The following is a 25,056-nucleotide window of genomic DNA, read 5'->3' as shown; positions in this document are numbered from 1 at the left end:
AACCACAATTTTCAAATATACTTTAAGTTATAGAATGAATTCAGTAACTAACAATTTCTGTTATATTTGTAAGAATTAAATGTAAGAAATTTTTATCAAACATAAATTCAAGACTAAAAACATTTTCTGCTCCAAGACATAACATCAAATGACCACTCACCTAAAAGCTTGCCATCCTTGACCGGTCGTAATTTGGGCTGTTGACGAATGTCCCGAAGTAAGAGTTCGACAGGATCCAGCTCCCTTTTAGGGGGTGATTTTAATATCCTATCTTTTACCTGTAAAGACAGAAGGAGTTGAGGAAAGGTTATTTATTTGGTATATAAAATATGGTCTATCATGATTAACTCACATTTATTTAAAGTATGAATTCATGTGACCTTCTAATATGCTCTTTTATTGACCTATCCTGTGATCATGCCTGTAAGTTGTAACTGTTGATATCATGACCTTGTACTTGGACTACAGGTGCCTGAATGAAGTAACCTTTGACATCATGACCTTGAACCTGGACTACAAGTGACTGAATGAAGTAACTTTTGACATCATGACCTTGTACCTGGACTATAAGTGCCTGAATTAAGTAACCTTTGACATCATGACCTTGAACCTGGACTACAGGTGCCTGAATGAAGTAACCTTTGACATCATGACCTTGTACCTGGACTACAGGTGCCTGAATGAAGTAACCTTTGACATCATGACCTTGTACCTGGACTACAGGTGCCTGAATGAAGTAACCTTTGACATCATGACCTTGAACCTGGACTACAAGTGCCTGAATGAAGTAACCTTTGACATCATTGCCTTTAAAATGGGAAGATTACAGGTGCATGGAAAATGTAACCTTTGTCATCACAACCTTTGACATGCAAGAACTAGGTGCTTGAACCATGTCAATTTTGACATCATGACCTTTGACACATGAGGATTGCAGGTGCCTGGACCAAGTAACCTTTGAAATCATGACCTTGTACAGGTGCCTGTTTAACATCAGGAATGAGAAAGAGAGTTAGGCTGACAGTGAAGCATTGCTATTGATGTTGAGATAGATATACTGGTCTTATCTTGGTAACACTTACAAAAATTTATCTGTGGAATACAACAGAGATTAGCTGGTGTCTTACAGTGAACAAGAGGATTGAGGGTAATGGAAATATAAAGGCAGCTCTACCTCATCAGCTCCCATTCTACCAAACAACTGATTCTGTCCCACAAATCAGCACCCACTCTTGAACCGGGGCTTTTCTGTTCCACAAATCAGTTTTTATTCACAATTCAACAGTCTCCGTGTTAATCAGATTATGTATACAGCCATCTATATAAATTTCAGCTTGTATGCTGCTACTTTTACATCCTTACATTAATTACAGTGGCTAATTAGGGCCTGACATTCAAACTCAGCACGTTTTATGTATTAACAGTTGCCACATACATTGAAGGTTCTGACTCACACGTAGGTAGTTATGAATGTTAATGATACAGAATTCTGTAGATTACCAGTACATTTTGACATGTGTACTTTGCTACCATGGTACTTAGAGCAAAGGCAGTACAGCATATCCTCTCCTATACCTCTTGTCCCTTATAAACTAACCAAGTATGAATGCCATTCCTTTATAAAGCTACCAAATAAAAACACTGTCTATAAAGAACGTACACCTTTATATTTTAGACATTTTTCTCTGCTTCAACTGGTCTTTACTGAAAGGCTTGTCACAACATGTATATGTATTAATATATAAAAAAAAAACATTCTGAATCTAAATCCATTTTTGATATTCTGTTGTTTTTTGTTTTAACTTTAGAATGAACTTGCCTTTGATTATCTTAAGCAAACTATGTATACATGGCTATAGATTTCTACAGAAATTCAATTCCTAACAGCTATCTGAAATTCTTACTTTTAAAGATTGAAAATCTATATGACTTAAAACAGACACCAAAGAAAGCTAATTACACATTATGACTTCAGGCAGAATCTGCAGTGTACGTAATGGTTTTAGTAAGGCCATCTGGCTTTTGTTACATATTCCACAATTAGAACTGGAATCTTCGACTGTTTCAGGAATATATACCTCCAAAATGATACAACCAAGGAGGAATGTCACTTAAGTTGAAAGTTTAACTCAGAAAAAGTTCATATCTGCCAAAAAATGATTCAGATAGAAACATTTTCCATGATCTTTATAAGACAAGTTGTATACTTTTCCAAGGTACATGACCCTCAGAAGGATCAATGGGACAGCTAGGCTTTGATCATCACTCCCAACATCACAGCAATGTACTGTACGAATAACACATTCTCCATACCGTGGAATAAATTAATTTATTGAATTACATTCACCTAACCTAATTCACCTGAAGATTACTTTGATCATGATGAAATCAGAACAACTGATCAAAAATAGCAGCCATCATCATTCAAGCTCTTCCTCGACCAAACGTTCTCAATGTTACAACACTCATGAGATCCCAGACACTTTGGTTTCATGGTTAAATAGACAGCTGGCTGTTATGAATCTCAACTTCGGACATTTATACCCTAACCTACTATTACAATATAGTACAGGTAATTTACACCCTAACCTACTATCACAACATAGTACAGGTAATGTACAACCTAACCTACTATTACAACATAGTACAGGTAATGTACAACCTAACCTACTATTACAACATAGTACAGGTAATTTACACCCTAACCTACTATTACAACACGGTACAGGTAATTTACACCCTAACCTACTATTACAACATAGTACAGGTAATTTACACCCTAACCTACTATTACAACACAGTACAGGTAATTTACACCCTAACCTACTATTACAACACAGTACAGGTAATTTACACCCTAACCTACTATTACAACACAGTACAGGTAATTTACACCCTAACCCACTATTACAACACAGTACAGGTAATTTACACCCTAACCTACTATTACAACACAGTACAAGTAATTTACACCCTAACCTACAATTACAACACAGTACAGGTAAAGTTATATACCCAAGGGAAATCAATCACATTTCTGTCAGCTACAGCTGAAACTATTTGTTTTTTCCTGTGAAAACTTTTGCTCTTAATGACGGTAATATCCTACACCCTAACCTACTATTACAACACGGTACAGGTAATTTACACTCTAACCTACTATTACAACATAGAACAGGTAATTCACACCCTAACCTACTATTACAACACAGTACAGGTAATTTACACCCTAACCCACTATTACAACACGGTACAGGTAATTTACACCCTAACTTACTATTACAACACAGTACAGGTAATTTACACCCTAACCTACTATTACAACACAGTACAGGTAATTTACACCCTAACCCACTATTACAACACAGTACAGGTAATTTACACCCTAACCTACTATTACAACACAGTACAAGTAATTTACACCCTAACCTACAATTACAACACAGTACAGGTAATTTACACCCTAACCTACTATTACAACACAGTACAGGTAAAGTTATATACCCAAGGGAAATCAATCACATTTCTGTCAGCTACAGCTGAAACTATTTGTTTTTTCCTGTGAAAACTTTTGCTCTTAATGACGGTAATATCCTGATGTTTTGGGGTTTGTTTTGTGTAATCAGACCATGTTTACCTCAAGCTTGTAGAGTTCCTTCTGAAATATTTTGTAAACAACCTACAAGTTTCCCTGTAAAACAGTTTTCTCTTGCTGTCTAGTAAGTCTTGTTTTACAAAACTGCGTGCATAAACACTTACTACCATATTTATAAATATTGATAAACTAGGGCGGGTAAGTAGAACAAGATTAGTAGTAAAACCAACACATGGTATACTGGTCCTATAATAACCCCACCCCTTACATCCCCTGGGCTTGCTGCAGGATAAATACGGTAAGTTGACTGGATTAACTTGGGGGAACCAAAGTGTACACCTGAGCTCCTTCTGTCTGGACTAAAGAACTTGCTGACCTGAAGACTGAAGATGATTTTTACATGGTAAATTAATGTTATATATACACTGGCCATATATCCTGTGTGGCTAATGTTCTCCCTATATCCCCCCCCCCCCCCCCCCCCCCCCCCCTCCCCCCCCCAACTGACTGTTCCCTGGAAATGTGTACCACAGGGTATTTAGTACAGTACCATTATGCTTCTAAATACTTTGTATCATAGCATCTAGAATCACTTAATGTTGTAGAACTTATTTCACATGATAACCTTGACATACAAATTGACCAACCAATTAACACTATATAGTACAGTGATTGCAGCAAAGAAAGAACAGTCATTTCATTTTCAATTTCCCAACGATGATTTATTACATTTGATAATGCCACTATGATGGCCACCTCAAAAGTTTGTTAAAGAGTGTATACTGCCATGACTATATGGACACCTCAACATAATGCCATGATGATGGCCACTGGAAGTCTTTTCAAACCATGTATAATGCTGTGACGATGGCCACCTACTGCCCTAGTGTTGTAAAAGCCATGACAACGGCCACAAAATGTCTTCCATATATGGTATAAAGCCATGATAATGGCCATTGGAAGTTTTGTCAAATATTGTACAATGACATGATAGCCCTCGAATATTTCATAATGCTGTGACGATGGCCACCTAGTGTTGTAAAATAACATGACAATGCATGGCCACAAAATTTCTGCCATACATGGTACTTAGCCATTATTCGATGGCCACTTGAAGTTGGAGTCTTGTCAAACAAAGCATAATGTTGTGACAATGGTCACCTAACACTGTATAATGACACAATGATGACATAGTTTAAAGCCATGACAATGGCCACTGGAAGACTTGTCAAACATAATGTATATTGCCATGACGATGGCCACCTAAATATCATATAATGTCATTATGATGGCAACCTAACATTGTTAAATGCTGTGACGAAAATGCTGCAAGGATATCCACCAGACGTCTGCGACAATATGCTGTGAAGAACTCCACCAGATGTCTTCTCTACATCAATAACACAGTGTGAATATTCTGAGATGAGGAAAAAAACCTGCACGTCTTTTTCTCCTTTAACAGAATGTACACCAATTTTCTAAGTTCAAAGTTGTGTTTTATTGCCCAGCTGTAGATAAGCACATCCGTTTAAACAGCTGAGGATAGGTGGGCCTATAGGAACCAATTATGTTCTGAAACCTAATATAACTGTTCAGACAGCTCTGGGTTATATCTAAGTATTTTAACAAGCTTTATCTCCCTGTTAAATATAGAATATCTTTAATTGTTTCAACATTTTTTGCCTATTTTGTTCTGAAGAAAAGAAAAGTTTTCTTTCAAAAATGATTTCGAAAAAAAATCAAGAATTGGATATTACGGTAGGTTGCCTCGCATTCCTATAGATGCTCTAGATCTGTACTGATGATCTGGGAGTAATGATGTGTTTAAGTGTAGGTATACTGATTCTAAAAGATAAACAACATGGTGTATCTTCCTATAGCAGCAATTGTACGACTTCCTCCTCAAATATCAACATGTACATCTAACATCTATGTAAACCATTACACATGTTACACACCTACAAACCATACAAATTCATTTGGTTATTTCATCATATCAATCTAATGAACATTCAGCAGTTTATCAGTCCTCCAACCTAAAGCAACCATCCCCTGCATGTGATCATTATTAAGGGCAACAATATTATAGTTTGACAAAAGAGCAACAGCTACGTTTACTTTGAAAAAAGGGCGACAATTCTGTATGTAGTACGACACAAGGGCAACGACTCTGTATAAAGTTTAACAATAGGTCACCAATTCTGTATATAGTGTAACAAAAGGGCAACAACTCTGTATATTGTGTGACAAATGGACAATGACTCTGTATATAGTGTAACAAAAGGGCAACAACTCTGTATATTGTGTGACAAATGGACAATGACTCTGTATATAGTGTAACAAAAGGGCAACAACTCTGTATATAGTGTAACAAAAGGGCAACAACTCTGTATATAGTGTAACAAAAGGGCAACAACTCTGTATCTAGTTTAACAATAGGGCACCAACTCTGCATATAGTTTGAAAAAAAGGGCAATAACTCTGTATACAATGTGACAAAAGATACAGTCTCACGATGCAACACTCTGCCATCCAATTAAGTGTTAACATAAAATTTAGAAATTGAAGGTGACAGATCATGCACACTAGATAGTACCCCCCATACAGCGACACATTCATGGAATAATTAACTGAAAGTTGAGAAAATTTCACATTATCATATGTTTATGAAGGCACAAAAGTTTCCATCTCCATCAGAATGCTCTTAGTGCATCAGTACCAGGTACTTAAGGCAACAGGAATTTAATTACAACTGGTTAGCCATTTGGAACAGATTACATTACTGCACTCTACACTAATATATATCCACTATTTTATGTCTGGGATCTTACTCTGCCAAAACAATTTGGCATCAAAAAGACCACTTCTCTTTAACTTTTTAATTTGGATAAGCCCATATCATTTGCTACAACATCTTTATCAGCACTCTCTTTAGTTTCCTATGTCAAACAATACTGCAGATTTTTAGTGATCCTTGTAATCATGAAAACAACTTTTGTCTTGATTAAGATAACAGAAAAAAAAACAGTTGAAAAAACAGAAAAAAACAGTTGAAAACAAATTAACAGCAACCTTTCATATTTTGACAAAATTATTTGCAGAGATCTTAACTTTTTAATGATTTGCATGTTTTGGATGTGGCTGTCAACTGGCAGTCCCGTGTTCTCAAAGAGCTGCATGTACTTAGACAACAAGTTATATACCAGAACACTGACGATAGTGTCACCGAAGTGTAACGTCAGACCTACCTCCTTCAGCAGAGCATCTGTGTCCATCTCCTCCCGAAGTTGACCCAGACCAGTCAAACTGAGCGGACGTTGACAAAACATTCTCAAAGCTCAAAATATAGCTCAAGTGTTTCAGAATATCACAGTATTTGTAACTTCTCACAAAATTAAAATCTCACTGATCCAATACTACATTATTAGAGTAACTTCTCACAAATGAAATCACAGCATCAACAAAATATGACTTTTCACAGAGAATATATCCAGAAAATCATTAAGATATACAGCTACCAGGTCTTAATCATGTAACAGAGTCAGCTGTACGCAGGTATATAGTTCCAACTTGTCCAAAACAGTTCCTTTATCTTTGAATCAATGAGTGGCTCTTTCAATGGTAATGATGTGTAACTCTACTGTACCATATGTCGAGATCCTTAAGAGAAATGATTGATGTCTCCCTACCAACTCTATCCTCCCTAGAATGTCCACACATTTGTAATACAGTTATATCATATAATATCATTATAATATCAGGCTCTAATTCAATAGACTTCAATATGAAGTAGCTGTCTGGAGACTAAAGCAAGCCGGCCCCAGATGTTAGAGGCAAAGCCTTGCATGTGTAGAGGCATGGGTGTGTCAGCAACAGAAACTGGCCTCTGATAACTCCAGTTCAGAAATACATGTGTTTTTAATTTTGCTCTTTCCAGAAAATATTTTACAACTGCTTTAAAATTTTTAAATGTCACTTGACAAAAAAATACGCCCACTTCAAACAGCCGTTTACCCTAACTGTAGATTACTGCTCAGAACAATAATGTTAAAACTCTGCTATTACTGTTATTCAGTTGGTCTATGTGAGATTTTTTTCAACTTGTAATCAATTGAGAAACAGACCATGTAAAAGTTAACACCCATTAAAAATACGTCCAAAAGTAATTGTCTGTTTCAATAAATTTAAAAAAAAAATTGACTTTGATATACACCACATAGGTTAAATCTAGCTGTTTAAAAAATCTTATCTGATCAGGTCAACTCAGGACTTCCCAAATATTTTTTTTGTGTGCAAAACAATGACTTGGTATCAGAAGCATTTCCTGCACAGTATATATATTTCCAGGTTTAGGGGTTTGTTCTTGTGAACTCTACTACTACACATCACAGCCAATCACCATCATCACCTTGTCAGCCTGGCCAGCACAGTAGGATCCTGCACCGACCCACACTTTAGTGATATAAACAATGGAGTGGGGGAGAAAAATATGTCTGGGCTGTCAGAGCCTGATGAGAGGGGGAGAAGGAGGGGGGGTATGAGAGGGGAGAAGGAGGGGGCACACTTCCTCTGTTTGGTAGCCGCTCTCCTCTTCTTATACAGACCAACAATCAGTCATGGAGACTGGAATCCACAGATCTTACAGCTATACATGGCCAAGGTAATGGTCAGGTTTCATTTTTTAGCTAAAAATACTGCGAATACTGATGTAATTATTCCGCTTTCCTAACAGAAATCTGAATCGGAATATGAATAAATAACTAACTGACCACTGTCAACATTCACGAAGACACTCAACTACAGGATAAGCATGAACAAATAAATCAGTTTCAAACTAATTCTGGCCAAATTAATTATGGTAGTTGATATTAAGATCATACAGCTGTTCCAAGTCTTTAAAAAATCCCCAGATTCAACAGTTACTATAGGATTTTTCCACAGGATAAGCTTCACAATGATCCTGGTCGAAGGTGATATTCCAAAGGTCAGACTCATAAATAGCACATTAATCCCAGAATATTCAGCAGACTACTAGATATAAGTCCACAGGAGTGTAACATGTACATCTACATTCCAAATCCTTGTCTCCTCCTCAATTCATCTCTACTACACCAAATACACAGTAATTTATAATGTGATGCGGTAATCAGGCATTAGAAGGTTTGATCTGAAAATCAATTATAGGTCCAATGACACTGCAGATTTAACTAAACATCTTCAAGGAAAATTTTCTTATCAATGCCTGGGTCCATGATGCAGTTAACTGTAGTATACCTATATAGCTTTAACTACCAATGAAATGTGAATAAAAAAACTCCACCAAATGGGTCAGGTAATACTGGCTACAGACAACAGATGGAGAAGATAGCTGTCTGGTCATCCTATGTAATGCCAACATCAGCAGCTCAGCCAGGGTGATGTAAATCTGTCAGCTGACTGGCCCCCCTGCTAACTATGGACCAGCTGAGATTGAATAATTTAAAGTGTTAACCACCTATGGACCATTACAACCAATCCCAGCAATAATTGGGCTGATTTTCTCCATCAAATGTTATCCCCCTCATCAGTATAGATATATATATATATATATATATACACAGTACAGCATGATGGACATGCAAGTAAATATAGATACAAAAAAACAAATAGCCTTTGGCTAGGAAGGCATGATTTCCCTGGAAACTAAACATGGTAAGAAATTAATGAGGCACTTAGGTAAAATCGTAGCATTCAAGCTGATCTGTTATTACGTCATTCTTCCTTATACGGCAGAAATCAATAGTAATCTTCCACCAACGCCTTGCTCGGTAGAATTGCTAGATTACTGTTGCCGACAGTTTACTTTTCATCATTAAGAATGCTGCCTGTATTTTGGTAGTGATAAAGTGCCATTAATTTCTATCTATTTTCTAATCAATGAAGGTCCTAACCTCATCCAAGGCCTATCCTAGAATTCCCAACCAACGATTGAGAACTAACTACAGATCGTTTTAATCTTTCTTGTAAGAGTTATCTCCCTTCTCCCAATTCTCTTCAAGCACAATACTCTCCCAAACTAACTCTTCAAGCACAATGCTGTACTCTGTATCCCTTCTCCGAAAATAACACTTTTTTTTTTTAAAGAGCAATGCTGTACATGTACAAATTCTTTTCTCTGTGCATTACTGGGAATAATAAATCTGAGTAAATATTAGCCAAAACCTGTTTCTCATGGGGGGCATCTTAATGATGAATAGGATAAAATAAATACACAGGGTTCAATCCCAACTTCCCCTTGTAATTGTATCAATTATAAATGACTGTCAAGGCCCATTGATTAGGTCACCCTCAATTAGTTATCCAACTTGAAACTCTGATAGAAGCCATGTATCAGGATCAACAGAGAGAGTTAAATGGGCCAGGCTGTAGCTATTCCTGGTGACTCTTGGATCACTGAGTACACAGTAACTCATTACTGATAGGGGACATTCCATTCTGCCGAGGCCTTAATTTCAAAATCTTTTTTTCTCTCATATACTGTTTAGTATATTCAATATTAGTGATAATAATAACATATTTATATTGTCGGACTCCAATTTCAATGCATGTTAGCGTAATGATGAATATTAGTGCACCTGTCATAGAAAACAACATACAGAAACTACAACCAGTAAAATCATTATTTATCAGAATGCTTTTAATTAGCACAAATATCTCTAAAACTGATCACCTCTAAAATAATTTTTTTACCTTACAGTAAGACTCATAAATACCTGTTTACATTTTATGATGATGTGATTATTATACCTAGATCAGGACCTAGCTCAATAGCACAACTAAGCTGAATCTGTTAAAATGTATTGAAGAGGGGATTTCAAGGTCAAATATATACCACCAAGGTCATATTCAGGTACAAGATCAATGCCCACGTCTATGGATTTAAGCATATAGGGTTAAAACTGAAAGTCATGTAATAACTTCAGAAAACGAAACCATCATAACAATGACTAAGCCGGGTCAGTGTGATGAACCACTACAATGTGGACCTTATTTACACTGATGGTTTTTATAACCACTCATTCTAATAGCTAAATTGCTCCAATTAAACTACTTTTAAAAGGATCTCTGATCCAGAAATGACATAAATTGACCAATAAGTCATAGTATTTGTCCTTTCTATAACATCTATGATTTCACCATCCTTATAACACCCCAACCCCAACCTCTCCAAATCATTGGACAACTACACAGGGTAATCATCTTGAAGGTTGATTTTTTGTACATGGAAACTTTGTATGTCAACCAATTTCATTGCTTTTGATCTTATATACTGTATTGGTGTAATTATAACAATGATTGTTATTATTGCAATGTTTAAATTTTCTTCACTTCCAACCACAGGAGAAATTGATGTAGTGATACTACCTATAGTCAAGATATATATAAACTTCACTGGGTGTATCAGGTTCAAGGAAATCCTGTCATGTAATTTGGTACCAACTCTGACACCGTGTGTAGGTTGGCAGGGGCATGTCTATATAGTGACGAGCAGACTGTTGGCAGTCCTTGGAATGTAGACCTATAGTTCTATACTATATAATGACTAGCAGACTGTCGACACTACCTGTAGACCTAGTTCTATATTATATAATGACTAACAGACTGTCGACACTACCTGTAGACCTAGTTCTATACTATATAATGACTAACAGACTGTCGACACTACCTGTAGACCTAGTTCTATACTATATAATGACTAACAGACTGTCGACTACCTGTAGACCTAGTTCTATAATACTATATAATCAACACTACCTGTAGACCTAGTTCTATACTATATAATGACTAACAGACTGTCGACTACCTGTAGACCTAGTTCTATAATACTATATAATGACTAACAGAATGTCGACACTACCTGTAGACCTAGTTCTATAATACTATATAATGACTAACAGACTGTCAACACTACCTATAGACCTAGTTCTATATTATATAATGACTAACAGACAGTCAACACTACCTGTATAGACCTAGTTCTATAATACTATATAATCAACACTACCTGTAGACCTAGTTCTATACTATATAATGACTAACAGACTGTCGACTACCTGTAGACCTAGTTCTATAATACTATATAATGACTAACAGAATGTTGACACTACCTGTAGACCTAGTTCTATAATACTATATAATAAACACTACCTTTATATGCAGACCTAGTTCTATATATATAATACTATATAATCAACACTACCTGTATAGACCTAGTACTATAATACTATATAATCAACACTACCTGTATAGACCTGGTACTATAATACTATATAATCAACACTACCTGTAGACCTAGTTCTATAATACTATATAACCAACACTACCTGTATAGACCTAGTTCTATAATACTATATAACCAACACTACCTGTAGACCTAGTTCTATAATACTATATAATCAACACTACCTTTATAGACCTAGTTCTATAATACTATATAACCAACACTACCTGTATAGACCTAGTTCTATAATACTATATAATCAACACTACCTGTAGACCTAGTTCTATAATACTATATAATCAACACTACCTTTATAGACCTAGTTCTATAATACTATATAACCAACACTACCTGTATAGACCTAGTTCTATAATACTATATAACCAACACTACCTGTATAGACCTAGTTCTATAATACTATATAATCAAAACTACCTGTAGACCTAGTTCTATACTATATACTGACTAGCAGACTGTCAACACTACCTGTATAGACCTAGTTCTATAATACTATATAATCAACACTACCTGTATAGACCTGGTACTATAATACTATATAATCAACACTACCTGTATAGACCTAGTTCTATAATACTATATAACCAACACTACCTGTATAGACCTAGTTCTATAATACTATATAACCAACACTACCTGTATAGACCTAGTTCTATAATACTATATAACCAACACTACCTGTATAGACCTAGTTCTATAATACTATATAATCAACACTACCTTTATAGACCTAGTTCTATAATACTATATAATCAACACTACCTGTAGACCTAGTTCTATAATACTATATAATCAACACTACCTGTAGACCTAGTTCTATAATACTATATAATCAACACTACCTGTACAGACCTAGTTCTATAATACTATATAATCATCACTACCTGATATAGACCTAGTTCTATAATACTATATAATCAACACTACCTGTAGACCTAGTTCTATAATACTATATAATCAACACTACCTTTAGACCTAGTTCTATAATACTATATAATCAACACTACCTTTAGACCTATCAGGTATCCTATATATACCTATGTGAACCTTCCATTTCTAGCTGTTGGTGACTTATCTGATATTAACAAACACTTAGCTTCGACAGAATTCTGGGTGTTCTTCAGAGACCTGAAGTATTTACACAGTGAAACAATTATCTATGGTTTTGTAAAAGTTCTCAAACACTGTGAATATATATTGAACCCTTGTTCCACGTATGTTCAATTTTACGATACAGCAGTCTTCCGTTTTGACTCATGCAAACAAAAACACCACTTCATACTGAAGATAAAACATGTTATGACGGATTCACAGAACGTAGATCGGTCAAGTGTACCAGAAAGGGAATACCTAGTAAGGTCAAAACTGATTGGCCATCCCACTGTCTATTGATTCTAAATGAAGTACAGACTTGTACAATATTATAGCTTAGCCCTGGTCAATATTTACCTAGGGGTTTTACGGTAATCTGCCATTTCAATATACATCATTTACCCTTACAATTGTGATGTTTCAATAGGGTGAGCAATACTTGACCAAATGGACACACCTTAATCTAAACGTTCAATGGCTAATTCAGGCTATCACTATTCTGACCAAGGGAGGCAACTCCAAATATTTCTTTTTAACTTTCATCCATTATCACAAAAGTAAGATTATATATTATCATACAATAACATTCTTCAGTAAATAATACCCACAATAGAGTATTTCTAAATGAAATCATTTGAAAAAAAAATGTTTAATCATATTTGAAATGAAAAAGACAAATGATGTGATATTGAAAAACCTGTTCTGTGTGTTTTGTTTTATTTTGACTTGAGAAACAAATAAGGCTTACATGATATGAAAAACTTATTTTGGTGTTTTTGTTGCCCAGTTTTGTTTGTATATGATAAGGGACTAAAAGAAATCAGGATATGTAAGGGTAGATAATTCATCCTCAATGTCTGTGAATATCACCTGGACAGTTCAGAATCTATTGTTAAAGTACCCCAGAAGTCTTAGACTTGTTTGTCACCTTTCCGAACGGGAGATCAGAGAATGCTGGCAAAGTTCTAGGCAAGTTAGCCACTAATAAGATAAGCTAAACCCTGGAGGAGATTGTCTATCTATACTTACACCTGTGTGTGCCAGCCATGTAAACATGGCCCAATATTTACCTGTCGATATTAATTCCAGCTTACTGACCAGTGTTGGACTGACACCAAAGGGGCTCCACAAAGTAGCACCAGGAATTTAGACATGTATACCCTACATACTACTTAAAGTTTTGGTTGTCTCACACTATGTGTGGTCACATGCGAGACAAACATGTCTACCATCCCACTACATACTACTTCCAAGTTTTGGTCGCCTCTCACGATGTGTGGTCACATGCGAGACAAACATGCATGAACATTGCGGCTAGTGTACATTAGCATAAAGAGCATTCATTTATTCAATTACTCCATCTAAGTAGGATTAATAGCAGCAGACCACTTTAAAACATGCCAACAAGTATGTCAACAGTCTGGACTGTGCACATCTTACATTAATAATCAACTTAAAAAGTTATTTTGAAGTTCCTCAGATGTTAAAATTGATCGGCAGTACATGAACGGTGCCAAATTGACTGAACCATGGCATATACATGTTCCTTACATTATACATGTACATCAATTCACAATGATCGACATGTTTTGTAAGTAAGTTAACATATGCAGGTTATTTGAAGCAGTTTATTTCCTTAATTATTTTTCTAGAATATTTAATTATTATACTGATCGTTCAGCAAAGATGTGACCAATATTTTGTGTAGGTGTATAGATAAAATTCTTCCTTCCTTTAATTTCAGCTTGGATAATTAATATATCACAAAGATATTCTTCAAAATTATTTCTAAAGTAAACATCTTAAGACTTTTTCTCTATTGCTTCCATAAAAATGATCTGAAGGAACTGTTTACCAAGATCATCTGAAACTCTGTAAAGTCATAATTTATCACCATGTTGACCTGCAACTCAGGAAAGTCATATCAATTTGATCACCACTGTCGACTTGAAAAGGCTGAACTTTGGACGATTGTCCATGAATAGAGTGACCACTGATCGGTTGAATATTCCTATTGTAACCCATTATACCCGACCTTTGTAACAGGCAGGCCCAGTTGTCCATGAATTCATTCTGATTCTATGTTAATTTGATGTCCCAGCCTACATCTATATTCAGGTTCTCTCATACCCTATAATCAGTTTCACTTTGTATTAATTACGATGCAACAGTCAATGAATCTTCTGTATATTTTCTCAACAAAAAAAAAGAAATAAAAACAGTAATATAGTTATTCGGTATGTTGATACAAATGTTTGAATACTTTGTCATAATAATGATTTTGTACATATTTTGGTGAGAATTTATCAGAGGAAATCTTGATAGCTAAACAATTACAAAATCCTTCAGACATTAGCGTTGTTAATCCATAAATCATTAACTGTCGTGCCTACATTAAAATTACTTAAAATGCTAGCGTGAAATTTGAGTCTTAAAGTGTGTTGTCCTAATCAGGCTTCAAAGGAAGGAATAGATTCCTGTCAAGTGACAAATGTCCTCAACTTTTGATAGCTACATAAGTCCGGAAAGTCTGGCTTTATTTAATTAAATATCCATCAATACACATATTAATTGATAACATTCATTATGAAAGTTTTAAAATTTAAGATAAATATATTCATCCACAAATTTTATTTAGATATATGCCTAGAATATAAAGATTTATTAGAATATGTGGACATTTGTCGCTAAAGTGACCACTGGTCAAGAGATCCTATCTGTCATTGTGACAACAACCCACGGCCATAGGGCCCTTATCACAATGGTGGTCAATGACAGTCTAACAGGATTTCACTAAGCACCCCAAGCTGTAACAATAATACGTGATAATCTGCCCTTGTCCTGGCTGTCCCAAACTGACCACTGGACACAGCTTAAATATGGAGGTACAATGTATCTCACACCGACAAGCTCACATACAAATCAAAATGAATAGGTTCGTTCTGAAAGGGCAGGCAGGCATGAATCTCACGATGCTTTGAATAGGATATGTACGGTTTATCAATTCAAATAAGCCCTTATTAATCCATTTTATTTCAAAATCTGTGAAGTAAATGAAAAATCTGTTGAGCAAATCAAAAAGGACATCAGATGAAGAATTATTATATATACTTTTCATCATCTTCTACAAATTTTTCAAAAAATTTTCACTGTGAGATACTGTGATATTTTTTTTCATTTGTAGTGGAAATGTGTAATTCTAAGACTATACCTTGTTGAGATACTCACTAAAAGCTAGGGTGGACAGGTTTTCCTGTTCTGACCAGTAGTAGTTTGTGGGGACACACCTCAGAGCTTGTTCTGTGGACTTTAACATTATGGGAGACATACATCAGCCTGTCCACTTTACGACCAGACATGATCACTAGAACATGATGACAACCTTCTATAACCTTTTGACAGCTTTGTACTAAGCCATTTCCTACTGTAAGACATCACCCTGGGCCCATTATTTATTTTTTATAGACCGATTACATCCTGGCCCCTACTTATTGGTATGTAACAGATTTTCACCCTCCACTGAGATTCCTTTCATCTCACCCTCTTCTGACACACGAAGCCAACATCAAGCCACTCCAAGATTTTTATGTATACCTGGTATATTTTCTTTTTTAATCATGTTTTTAAACTATTTTCAAAATGCACCTTTCTCCACAAGAAATTCTTGACTGAGGAAGATTTCCAACCATCAGACAGGTGAAATCAATGTTTTTTTGATATTACACTATTTTATACATATTTCCTGTTTTTTGGGTTTTGAGTGATAATCTGAAATCTAAATATGATCCTTTTAGAATTAATTTGACAGCCTTCAGCTGTGCAGAAGTTATCAAATAAATGATCCTTTTAGAATTAATTTGACAGCCTTCAGCTGTGCAGAAGTTATCAAATACTGTATTTTATGATGATGTATCACAATAAGTGAATTACGAGTCTCTAAAAGACATAAAAGGACAAAATTCTCCAATCACTTGCTCAATTTCAAGATAAAATCTTATTTGGTTTTTTGTGCAATTCAATATTAGATCCTGGACATTATGGCATAACATGTTAGAAACAAAAACTTACGGAATGTAGAGGGGGACGAGATCGAATGAATTCAAGAATCACAGCATGCGCATCACTTTTCACCTTGGGTGGAATGTCACCATTAACCTGGAAATGAAGGTCAAGATACCAGGTAAAAAACACACATAGGTAAAAAAACAATAGCATAAGGAAATCATGCAGTCAAACCTCAGAAACAGAAAACAAAGTTTAACTTGGCACAGGATGGGAAAGAATTCCTAGCTAGATATCTTATCACTTAGTTTCACATGAAAAGTTTTTGATACATTGATCACCAATCTTCAAATACATTGACATCCTTATAAATTCCTCTTGTACCAATTCAAGGCAATAATTAATAACATCTATTTGACAAAACATACTTATTAACAGGCCATGATACAGGTCTTTATTTTACAACTCGTTACAGGTATAGGCCACTTTTGTTTCATTTTTATTTATTCAAAGAAAACTGATGAACTTGGAAGGAAATTCAGCAGTGAACTTTACATCTGGGGAATCAAGCTTTAACAGTGAATAATTTCAATTTGGATTGGAACCCATTTTCAGCCTCAATGTGAAAAGGGTCTCCGTGTTTGAAAACTTCTGATAATTTATGTTAAGAATTCTTATCAATACTGTCTGGATTATTGAAAGACTATTATAAATCAATTGATGAGTTAAACATATCCAGAATATTAATTTTAAGTTTTACACTTTAGATTTGATAACAGTCGAGGCAAACAAAATTTCAATTGAAAAGTCTTTGGAATGGCTGTATATCGCAAGAGGTTATTTCAATGTAGAAGAAATGCAAATCGAAAATCTGAAACCTCATGCACAAACTAGGAAAGTTATTCAAATAATCAGAATTAATCATATACATTCCTCAAAAGGTCAGTATAAAACAGAATCATTCTAAAGGTTTGATAACCACAAGCAGAAAACCAGATTTCACACTCGGACCATTACATGCAGTAACACATTCAATAATATCTCTCATCCACAGATGTTTTAAATAATAAGGAGAGTTAGTATTATTATAAGGAAATAACAAGATAATCTGATAAGAACGGAAAAGGCCATTACATGATCTCACACAACCAATCTATCTGCTCTGTTTTAGATTTAATAGCTCGACAGCAATTAGGCACATCTCGGAGGCATTAACGTGTGTTTACAATGTAATGTTCCATGTATTTGATGTGTTACGAATCAAACGTATGTTAAAAGGGTAAAAAGTCCAATAAAGCGGACAGGTAACTTCTCTGTGGAGACCAATAAAACATTGTTGGTATACAGCATTACTTTGCTAACACGACACCTATGTTCCCGTAATCAATATGTACAACGTTGGTATGGTTCACCGAGGAGCTTGTATTACACCATAATAAGGGTCAATCAGAAAGTGTGGTAAAAGGTCATCACTAATTGGTGTGATAACAACTAATACATGGTATGTTGAATGTTAACAGAGCATATGTGAAATGTTTTAATCAGGAATCTATTAACAGGCTTGGTTTTAATAGGCTGTACTTGCTTTACATTTCTCAGGTCATATATCAAATGATTATAACAATGGCCTCCTCCAGTTCTGGAGCAACTTCTCTCTATTTATTGTCTTTGTTTTACCTATATTAAGTATACTATGTATTGTACAAGGACTTAGCCCACACATATTTTACTGGACATACTGTGTATTGTACCAGGACTTGGCCCACACATTTTTTACTGGACATACTGTGTATTGTAAGAGGACTTAGCCCACACATATTTTACTGGACATACTATGTATTGTACGAGGACTTGGCCCACACATATTTTACTGGACATACTGTGTATTGTAAGAGGAATAAGCCCACACATATTTTACTGGACATACTGTGTATTGTACGAGGACTTGGCTCACACATATTTTACTGGACATACTGTATATTGTACGAGGACTTGGCCCACATATATTTTACTGGACATACTGTGTATTGTACAAGGACTTGGCCCACACATATTTTACTGGACATACTGTGTATTGTACAAGGACTTGGCCCACACATATTTTACTGGACATACTGTGTATTGTACAAGGACTTAGCCCACACATATATTACTGGACATACTGTGTATTGTACAAGGACTTGGCTCACACATATTTTACTGGACATACTGTGTATTGTACAAGGACTTGGCCCACACATATCGATTGTTTAGAGGAACAAGGACGTATCTCCAACATGGAGTGCTTAGAAGTAAAGGGCTGTATCTCAAATCAATATTTTACTGGACATACTGTGTATTGTACGAGGACTTGGCCCACACATATTTTACTGGACATACTGTGTATTGTACAAGGACTTAGCCCACACATATTTTACTGGACATACTGTGTATTGTACAAGGACTTAGCCCACACATATTTTACTGGACATACTGTGTATTGTACAAGGACTTAGCCCACACATATTTTCCTGGACATACTGTGTATTGTACGAGGACTTGGCCCAAACATATTTTACTGGACATACTGTGTATTGTACGAGGACTTAGCCCACACATATATTTTACTGGACATACTGTGTATTGTACGAGGACTTGGCCCACACATATTTTACTGGACATACTGTGTATTGTACAAGGACTTAGCCCACACATATTTTACTGGACATACTGTGTATTGTACAAGGACTTAGCCCACACATATTTTCCTGGACATACTGTGTATTGTACGAGGACTTGGCCCACACATATTTTACTGGACATACTGTGTATTGTACAAGGACTTAGCCCACACATATTTTACTGGACATACTGTGTATTGTACAAGGACTTGGCCCACACATATTTTTGGGAATACGTACCAGAGTCTTTTTGAGGTTGTATCTTCTCGTACGTATATCCTCCAATAAAACCTCGAACGGCGTCAGCTCATATTCTCGTGGGGTGAGGTTAGTGTGTTGAACACTTTTTAACCTCACCCCGTGGCGTAGTTGTTTCATTATCTGTACCCATAGCCGCGCCTATATAACAGACAAGTAGGTTATGTTTAAACATACATTCATTATAACCATTCATTAACACAAAGAAACATGTATGTCTTCACTTCAATACTGATGGAACTGGTCAGAGCTACACAGAATTTTACTGCTGATGTACATTGTATATAAATAGATGGCAACGTATTTATGTTTCAGAGAACATCATTTTATAAGAACATGGTATGTGATTGGACAGAATATGTGTTGGTGCTCTGTATAACGTAACTTTGTCACATGACTAAAAGTTTTTCAGTTAGTGTAAATCACTTACGTTTCACAAATACTTCATTTTGCAAATTTACCTTTCCAGACATATTCGCCAATACACGATTTCACAAGTGGTGATCGAGTAATGACTTTAAATTCGGAATGATGAGCTATTAGTTATGGACCCCTAAGACTCTTATCTGATAACCTATAGCTTGGTCGCCATCCAAATGTCCTATTTTCTTACAAATAATCGCAAAGGATTTGAATTTGGGATGGACTCGATCTCCTTGCGTATTAACACGAAAATAAATCCCACACAAAACATAAGTGATTTAAAAACAGTAATTTTCAGAAACATTCTTGGCAATATGGGAAAATGATCTCGAATTTGGTTTTGATTTCAAACAAGATTATGAATTTGTCTCAATGGTTTCGTTTTTAGCTTGCAGGGTCTCATATCTATGAAATGGTACTGGTAATTCATTAAGCATTAATAGCTAGTTTGATTTTGCCTCTCTGTGTAAAGTATATTGACAAGGCCTCCATAAGATACCTACCCAGTCGTTTCTCTGTAAATCCTCTAACAATGTCAGATCATCATCTTCCTTTGCCAGACTCTGTAACAAAGAAGAACATCATTGAAATCAGACAACCACCGAATTCTGTGTAAGAAATCATAATATGCAAATCCATGAGTATTACAACAAACACCAAACAATTACCATAAAGAGTTAAGGTATCAAATTTATAACGATTCCGTGATTTTTTTTGTATATCAAATGATCATATTACCCTGTATTTACATAAGTATGGTTCAAGAAACACAACCTTACAGTATTACGACTCTCCTGGTCTGTTTGTGTCACCCTGGCCCTCCGTAGCATTAACATGTAATAACATTGTGTTTTATGTAAATGTTAAACAGATCAATTCCCTGAAAATGAGAGCATGCCTAGCAATTTCTTTCCCCCAAATAGTCAGTGTAGTTCCTGATCCTGTGACCTTATGACCTTCTCATCCCCAGTCTGTTGGGAAGGGCCCAGTCACAATATACATACATGTATATATATTTACTTGTAATAACATCTCAAATATAAATTGCTTACTCTGTATTCATGCTCACACTCAAATTTCCATTATAACTACCACATTATACCATTTCTTCAAATACTGATACAGTGTCAAGAGTTTTTGAAAATGTCATGATATAGTTTCAACCTACATTCATTTATATGTTTTTAGATCCCAGAACTACTACTAGGAGGCAATACACAGGAGGAAGTCAAATGTGGGCAGTGAGTTTATTACAGGGTAATGGCTTGATACAGGATAAAAACAGTATTTCTGCAATATTTTACATTTCCCTGGAATATTGCAATACCAATTAAACATACTATGCATTGATCAAGATAAACTTTAAAATTAGTTCACTTTTGAATATCATAAAGGGATACTGACAATCAATGGGGACAAGTTTTCCTGCTTGCTGTCAATTCAGGAAGAGTTAAAAGCTTCCAACACACCTCTTTACCAGTGGAGATTTGTTCTAAGAAGGAGCAGAGTTCCTGAGCCTCTGCAACAATGGCCCTACACACAGCACGGTAATGGTTCCCTGGGTTAAGCTCATTGGATAGGTGCTGCTCACAGATCTGTAACAGACAAGAGTGGTAAGGTCAGCATACTGGAATGTCAAGGTCAGCATATACATAGAATGTCAAGGTCAGCATAAATAGAATGTCAAGGTCAGCATAAATAGAATGTCATGGTCAGCATAAATAGAATGTCAAGGTCAGCATACATAGAATGCCAAGGTCAGCATAAATAGAATTTAAAGGTCAGCATAAATAGAATTTAAAGGTCAGCAAACAAATAATCATAAGGTCACTAAACAAAGAATGTCAAGGTCATCAAAGATACATGAATGGTAATGTAGTATAGAATGGCAAGGTCAGTATGGATTACCATGGATGATTGGATACATTATGTAAATTTTTGTACAGAAAATTGAAAAGGACACCAGGACATCATAAAAATCAACAGGGTTTAAAATCACAATGTTCTTACAAAGGCCACAGGTTCACTGATTTGGTCACCACTACAGGTATCATTGCAAGTCACTCTACCCAACAATAACTTTTAGATGGCATTCATATCAGCTATGAATGTCATGTTAATATTGATGACAACATCACTGTGATGTCAATCATATGTCATACTTGTATTGTTGACCTGACTTTAATCCTTAAAGGATTAAGTTGTCATTAAATTGTCACATCTTTTTAAATAGGAATTAGTAATTTAATACTAATACATATATTTGATTTGAACAAAATAATTGATATAAAAATTAGGAGTTAATTTAAAGAACATTACTAATTTCTCGTGTAATGTGAATCAATCTATAACTGGGTAGTCTGTGTAGGTGAGCAGAGCTAAAATCGAAACTCATTTATTATTAAAATCAGTACTATAAGGAAGGATTTGGACTTGCATGATTCTCATCTGCCAATTATTAGACAACCTTTTCCCACTTGCAAGATACATACCCAGCATGTCCCATATAAACTACTGTAAACATACACTTAAAGAGTAGAAGACTTAAACTACCTAAATTCTGTTTTCTCATGCACATGTACACGTCATTGGATCCATTCGACACCCAATCTAAATACATTTCAATACAGATATACAAGCTCTGAAAGAAACCATTGTTCCTAGGCCCAGATTCAAATCGACATTTTACAATAGTATTCCCATATCTGTATTGACTGTCGAGGTCATAAGTCACATATCACTGTACAGGTCACAAGGTCAAAGTTCACCAACACAAATAGTTCTGTAGAGGTGCTGACTGTCAATGTGTTTTGATATGTAGGTGTAGTGTACCTGTACATAGCTGGAGTAAATAAGGGTAGCTTTCATACCGGGATGTTCAATCAAATACCTACGTCTAAATCATGCATGTATTTCAATTGGTCATTTTACGACGTTCGGGTTGGCTGGGTATAAAACAGTGAGGAAATGATCTAAGAAGTTCTGTAGGGGAACATTTAAATATTAACAAAACCAAAATGTACTTAAAATGTTTTATTACACCGTTACGACCAAGCACCTGTTAAACACAAATACTGCCTCCCAATACTACAGGCCTGGAAGCTCACAAAGGTTTGATCCAGTACACTAACTATAGGACATTAATATTGACAGATCTCTCTATACAAAACACAGATGTGTGTACTATTTAAGCTCCCTATATTTATTAATCCCAAACAGAATGGTTTCCTGCTTATAATATGCAATGCTGCTTTTACAACTGAACATCGAACGTTTGTAAGACTAGATTTGTAGGTAGGCTTTTAAACACCTAGCCGAGACATACAGTTACTACAGCATTATATTAGATACATCAATCATATTATGCTATATGCTGTTCCCCAATATACAAGCCTTCCGATGAGAAAATTCTCCCAAGATTTGACTTAAAATGATCAATAAAAGGTTCTGGTATTATTGGAATACCAGGCTGGTTATAGAGGCATTACAGCCAATTACATGTGTATAGGTGATATACAAGTGTACATAGCACCTCCATTACAGCCGTCCAGACTGCATGGCATAACTATGCTATTAAATACCTAGGAAGGACATTTACCTTCATGTAAAATTGTTATGAATGAGATAGCGTAGCCATTTTACTATTAATGTTTTTAAATTTTGTTTACTGTAAATGTTAGTAACATTTGATTGTTAAAATACACTGTATATCTCTCTCTATCACTCTCTCTATGATACTGACCTGTATAGTAAAAAATAACTAACAAACATACAATGCTAGAGAATCTGTATTAAATGCATAAATTCTGTATGAAGTTTTTAATATACTGTCAGCAATATATAGAATTCATTTAATAGAGCTGAACATCAGAGTACAAAATGAATAAATAAAAACCAACAAAAAAATAAGTGAAAGAATATTTGAATGTTATTCGAGACCTGATCTAATCTAAAGTTTTTGCTACAAGTTTATAAATAGGTCATTACATACAATTATTTGTGTACGTTTAAGATCCAAGAGACTTGTACTTAAACTGTTCTAACAAATTCTTCCAGTATTTTTACATATGTCTGCTAAAAAAGTGAATCAAGGAGATCAGTTTTCATTCCACCAAGGGCGGTGGATATATATCACACCCTAAATACATTGTGTAGTGAACAGCTTTGACATAAGGTGATCATCATTTCAATGAATGTGTTAATATAATCTAAGAAAATCTCATAGATTAAACCAATGTGTTTTATAAGTCTAACAAGTTTTCTGGGTCAACGATATCACAAGAGATATATCCAAGAGGAGTTCAATAAGATTGTCATCTTCTAACGTTAAAGTGATCATCTGTGTGATGTGCTGGCTTCAGGATGAACATTATTGTATATCCAGGGAGTATAAGCAGAACACAGCCAAGAGCTCTTTATCCTTAGATGTCACCAATTTCTGAACTTTGTGTTTTTATCCTTTGTACTGCTATTAAAACACACTCAAATCCAAAAGTACTTTGAAATGATAACCATATATTCTTTAGTGCTTATTCAATTTGATATTACACAACAATTTTAAGGTTCAATAAATTTCAATTTTAATATAATAATTTCAACTATAGTCAACGTTACTGTGTTTCTACTCAACCACACTGTGTGGAACAAGAGGTTAACATTGCCTTCTCAAATCATCTTTTTTTTCTACAGTATCATAAAACCAAATACAAACTAAATTTGATAATACTCCACACATGTGGAGCTTTGTA

The 25,056-nt window shown here is 35.2% G+C and overlaps 1 protein-coding gene across 3 annotated transcripts in view; it reads right to left on the bottom strand.

The window, feature by feature from the left end:
- LOC117337923 (protein spire homolog 1-like) overlaps positions 1-25,056 on the bottom strand; it is a 76,270-nt gene that overhangs the window by 14,766 nt on the left and 36,448 nt on the right. For all 3 annotated transcript variants that reach the window (XM_033899067.1, XM_033899068.1, XM_033899069.1), the window contains exons 4-8: positions 21,778-21,903; positions 20,812-20,871; positions 19,868-20,026; positions 17,034-17,120; positions 161-278 (exon numbers count right to left, since the gene is read on the bottom strand). In XM_033899067.1, the coding sequence (XP_033754958.1) occupies positions 161-278; positions 17,034-17,120; positions 19,868-20,026; positions 20,812-20,871; positions 21,778-21,903 (550 nt within the window). The remainder of the gene's footprint in view (positions 1-160; positions 279-17,033; positions 17,121-19,867; positions 20,027-20,811; positions 20,872-21,777; positions 21,904-25,056) is intronic.

The sequence above is a fragment of the Pecten maximus genome, chromosome 11 (assembly GCF_902652985.1).
Source record: "Pecten maximus chromosome 11, xPecMax1.1, whole genome shotgun sequence".
NCBI classification, from domain to species: Eukaryota; Metazoa; Mollusca; class Bivalvia; order Pectinida; family Pectinidae; genus Pecten; species Pecten maximus.
This window is presented reverse-complemented; position numbering and strand designations above follow the sequence as displayed.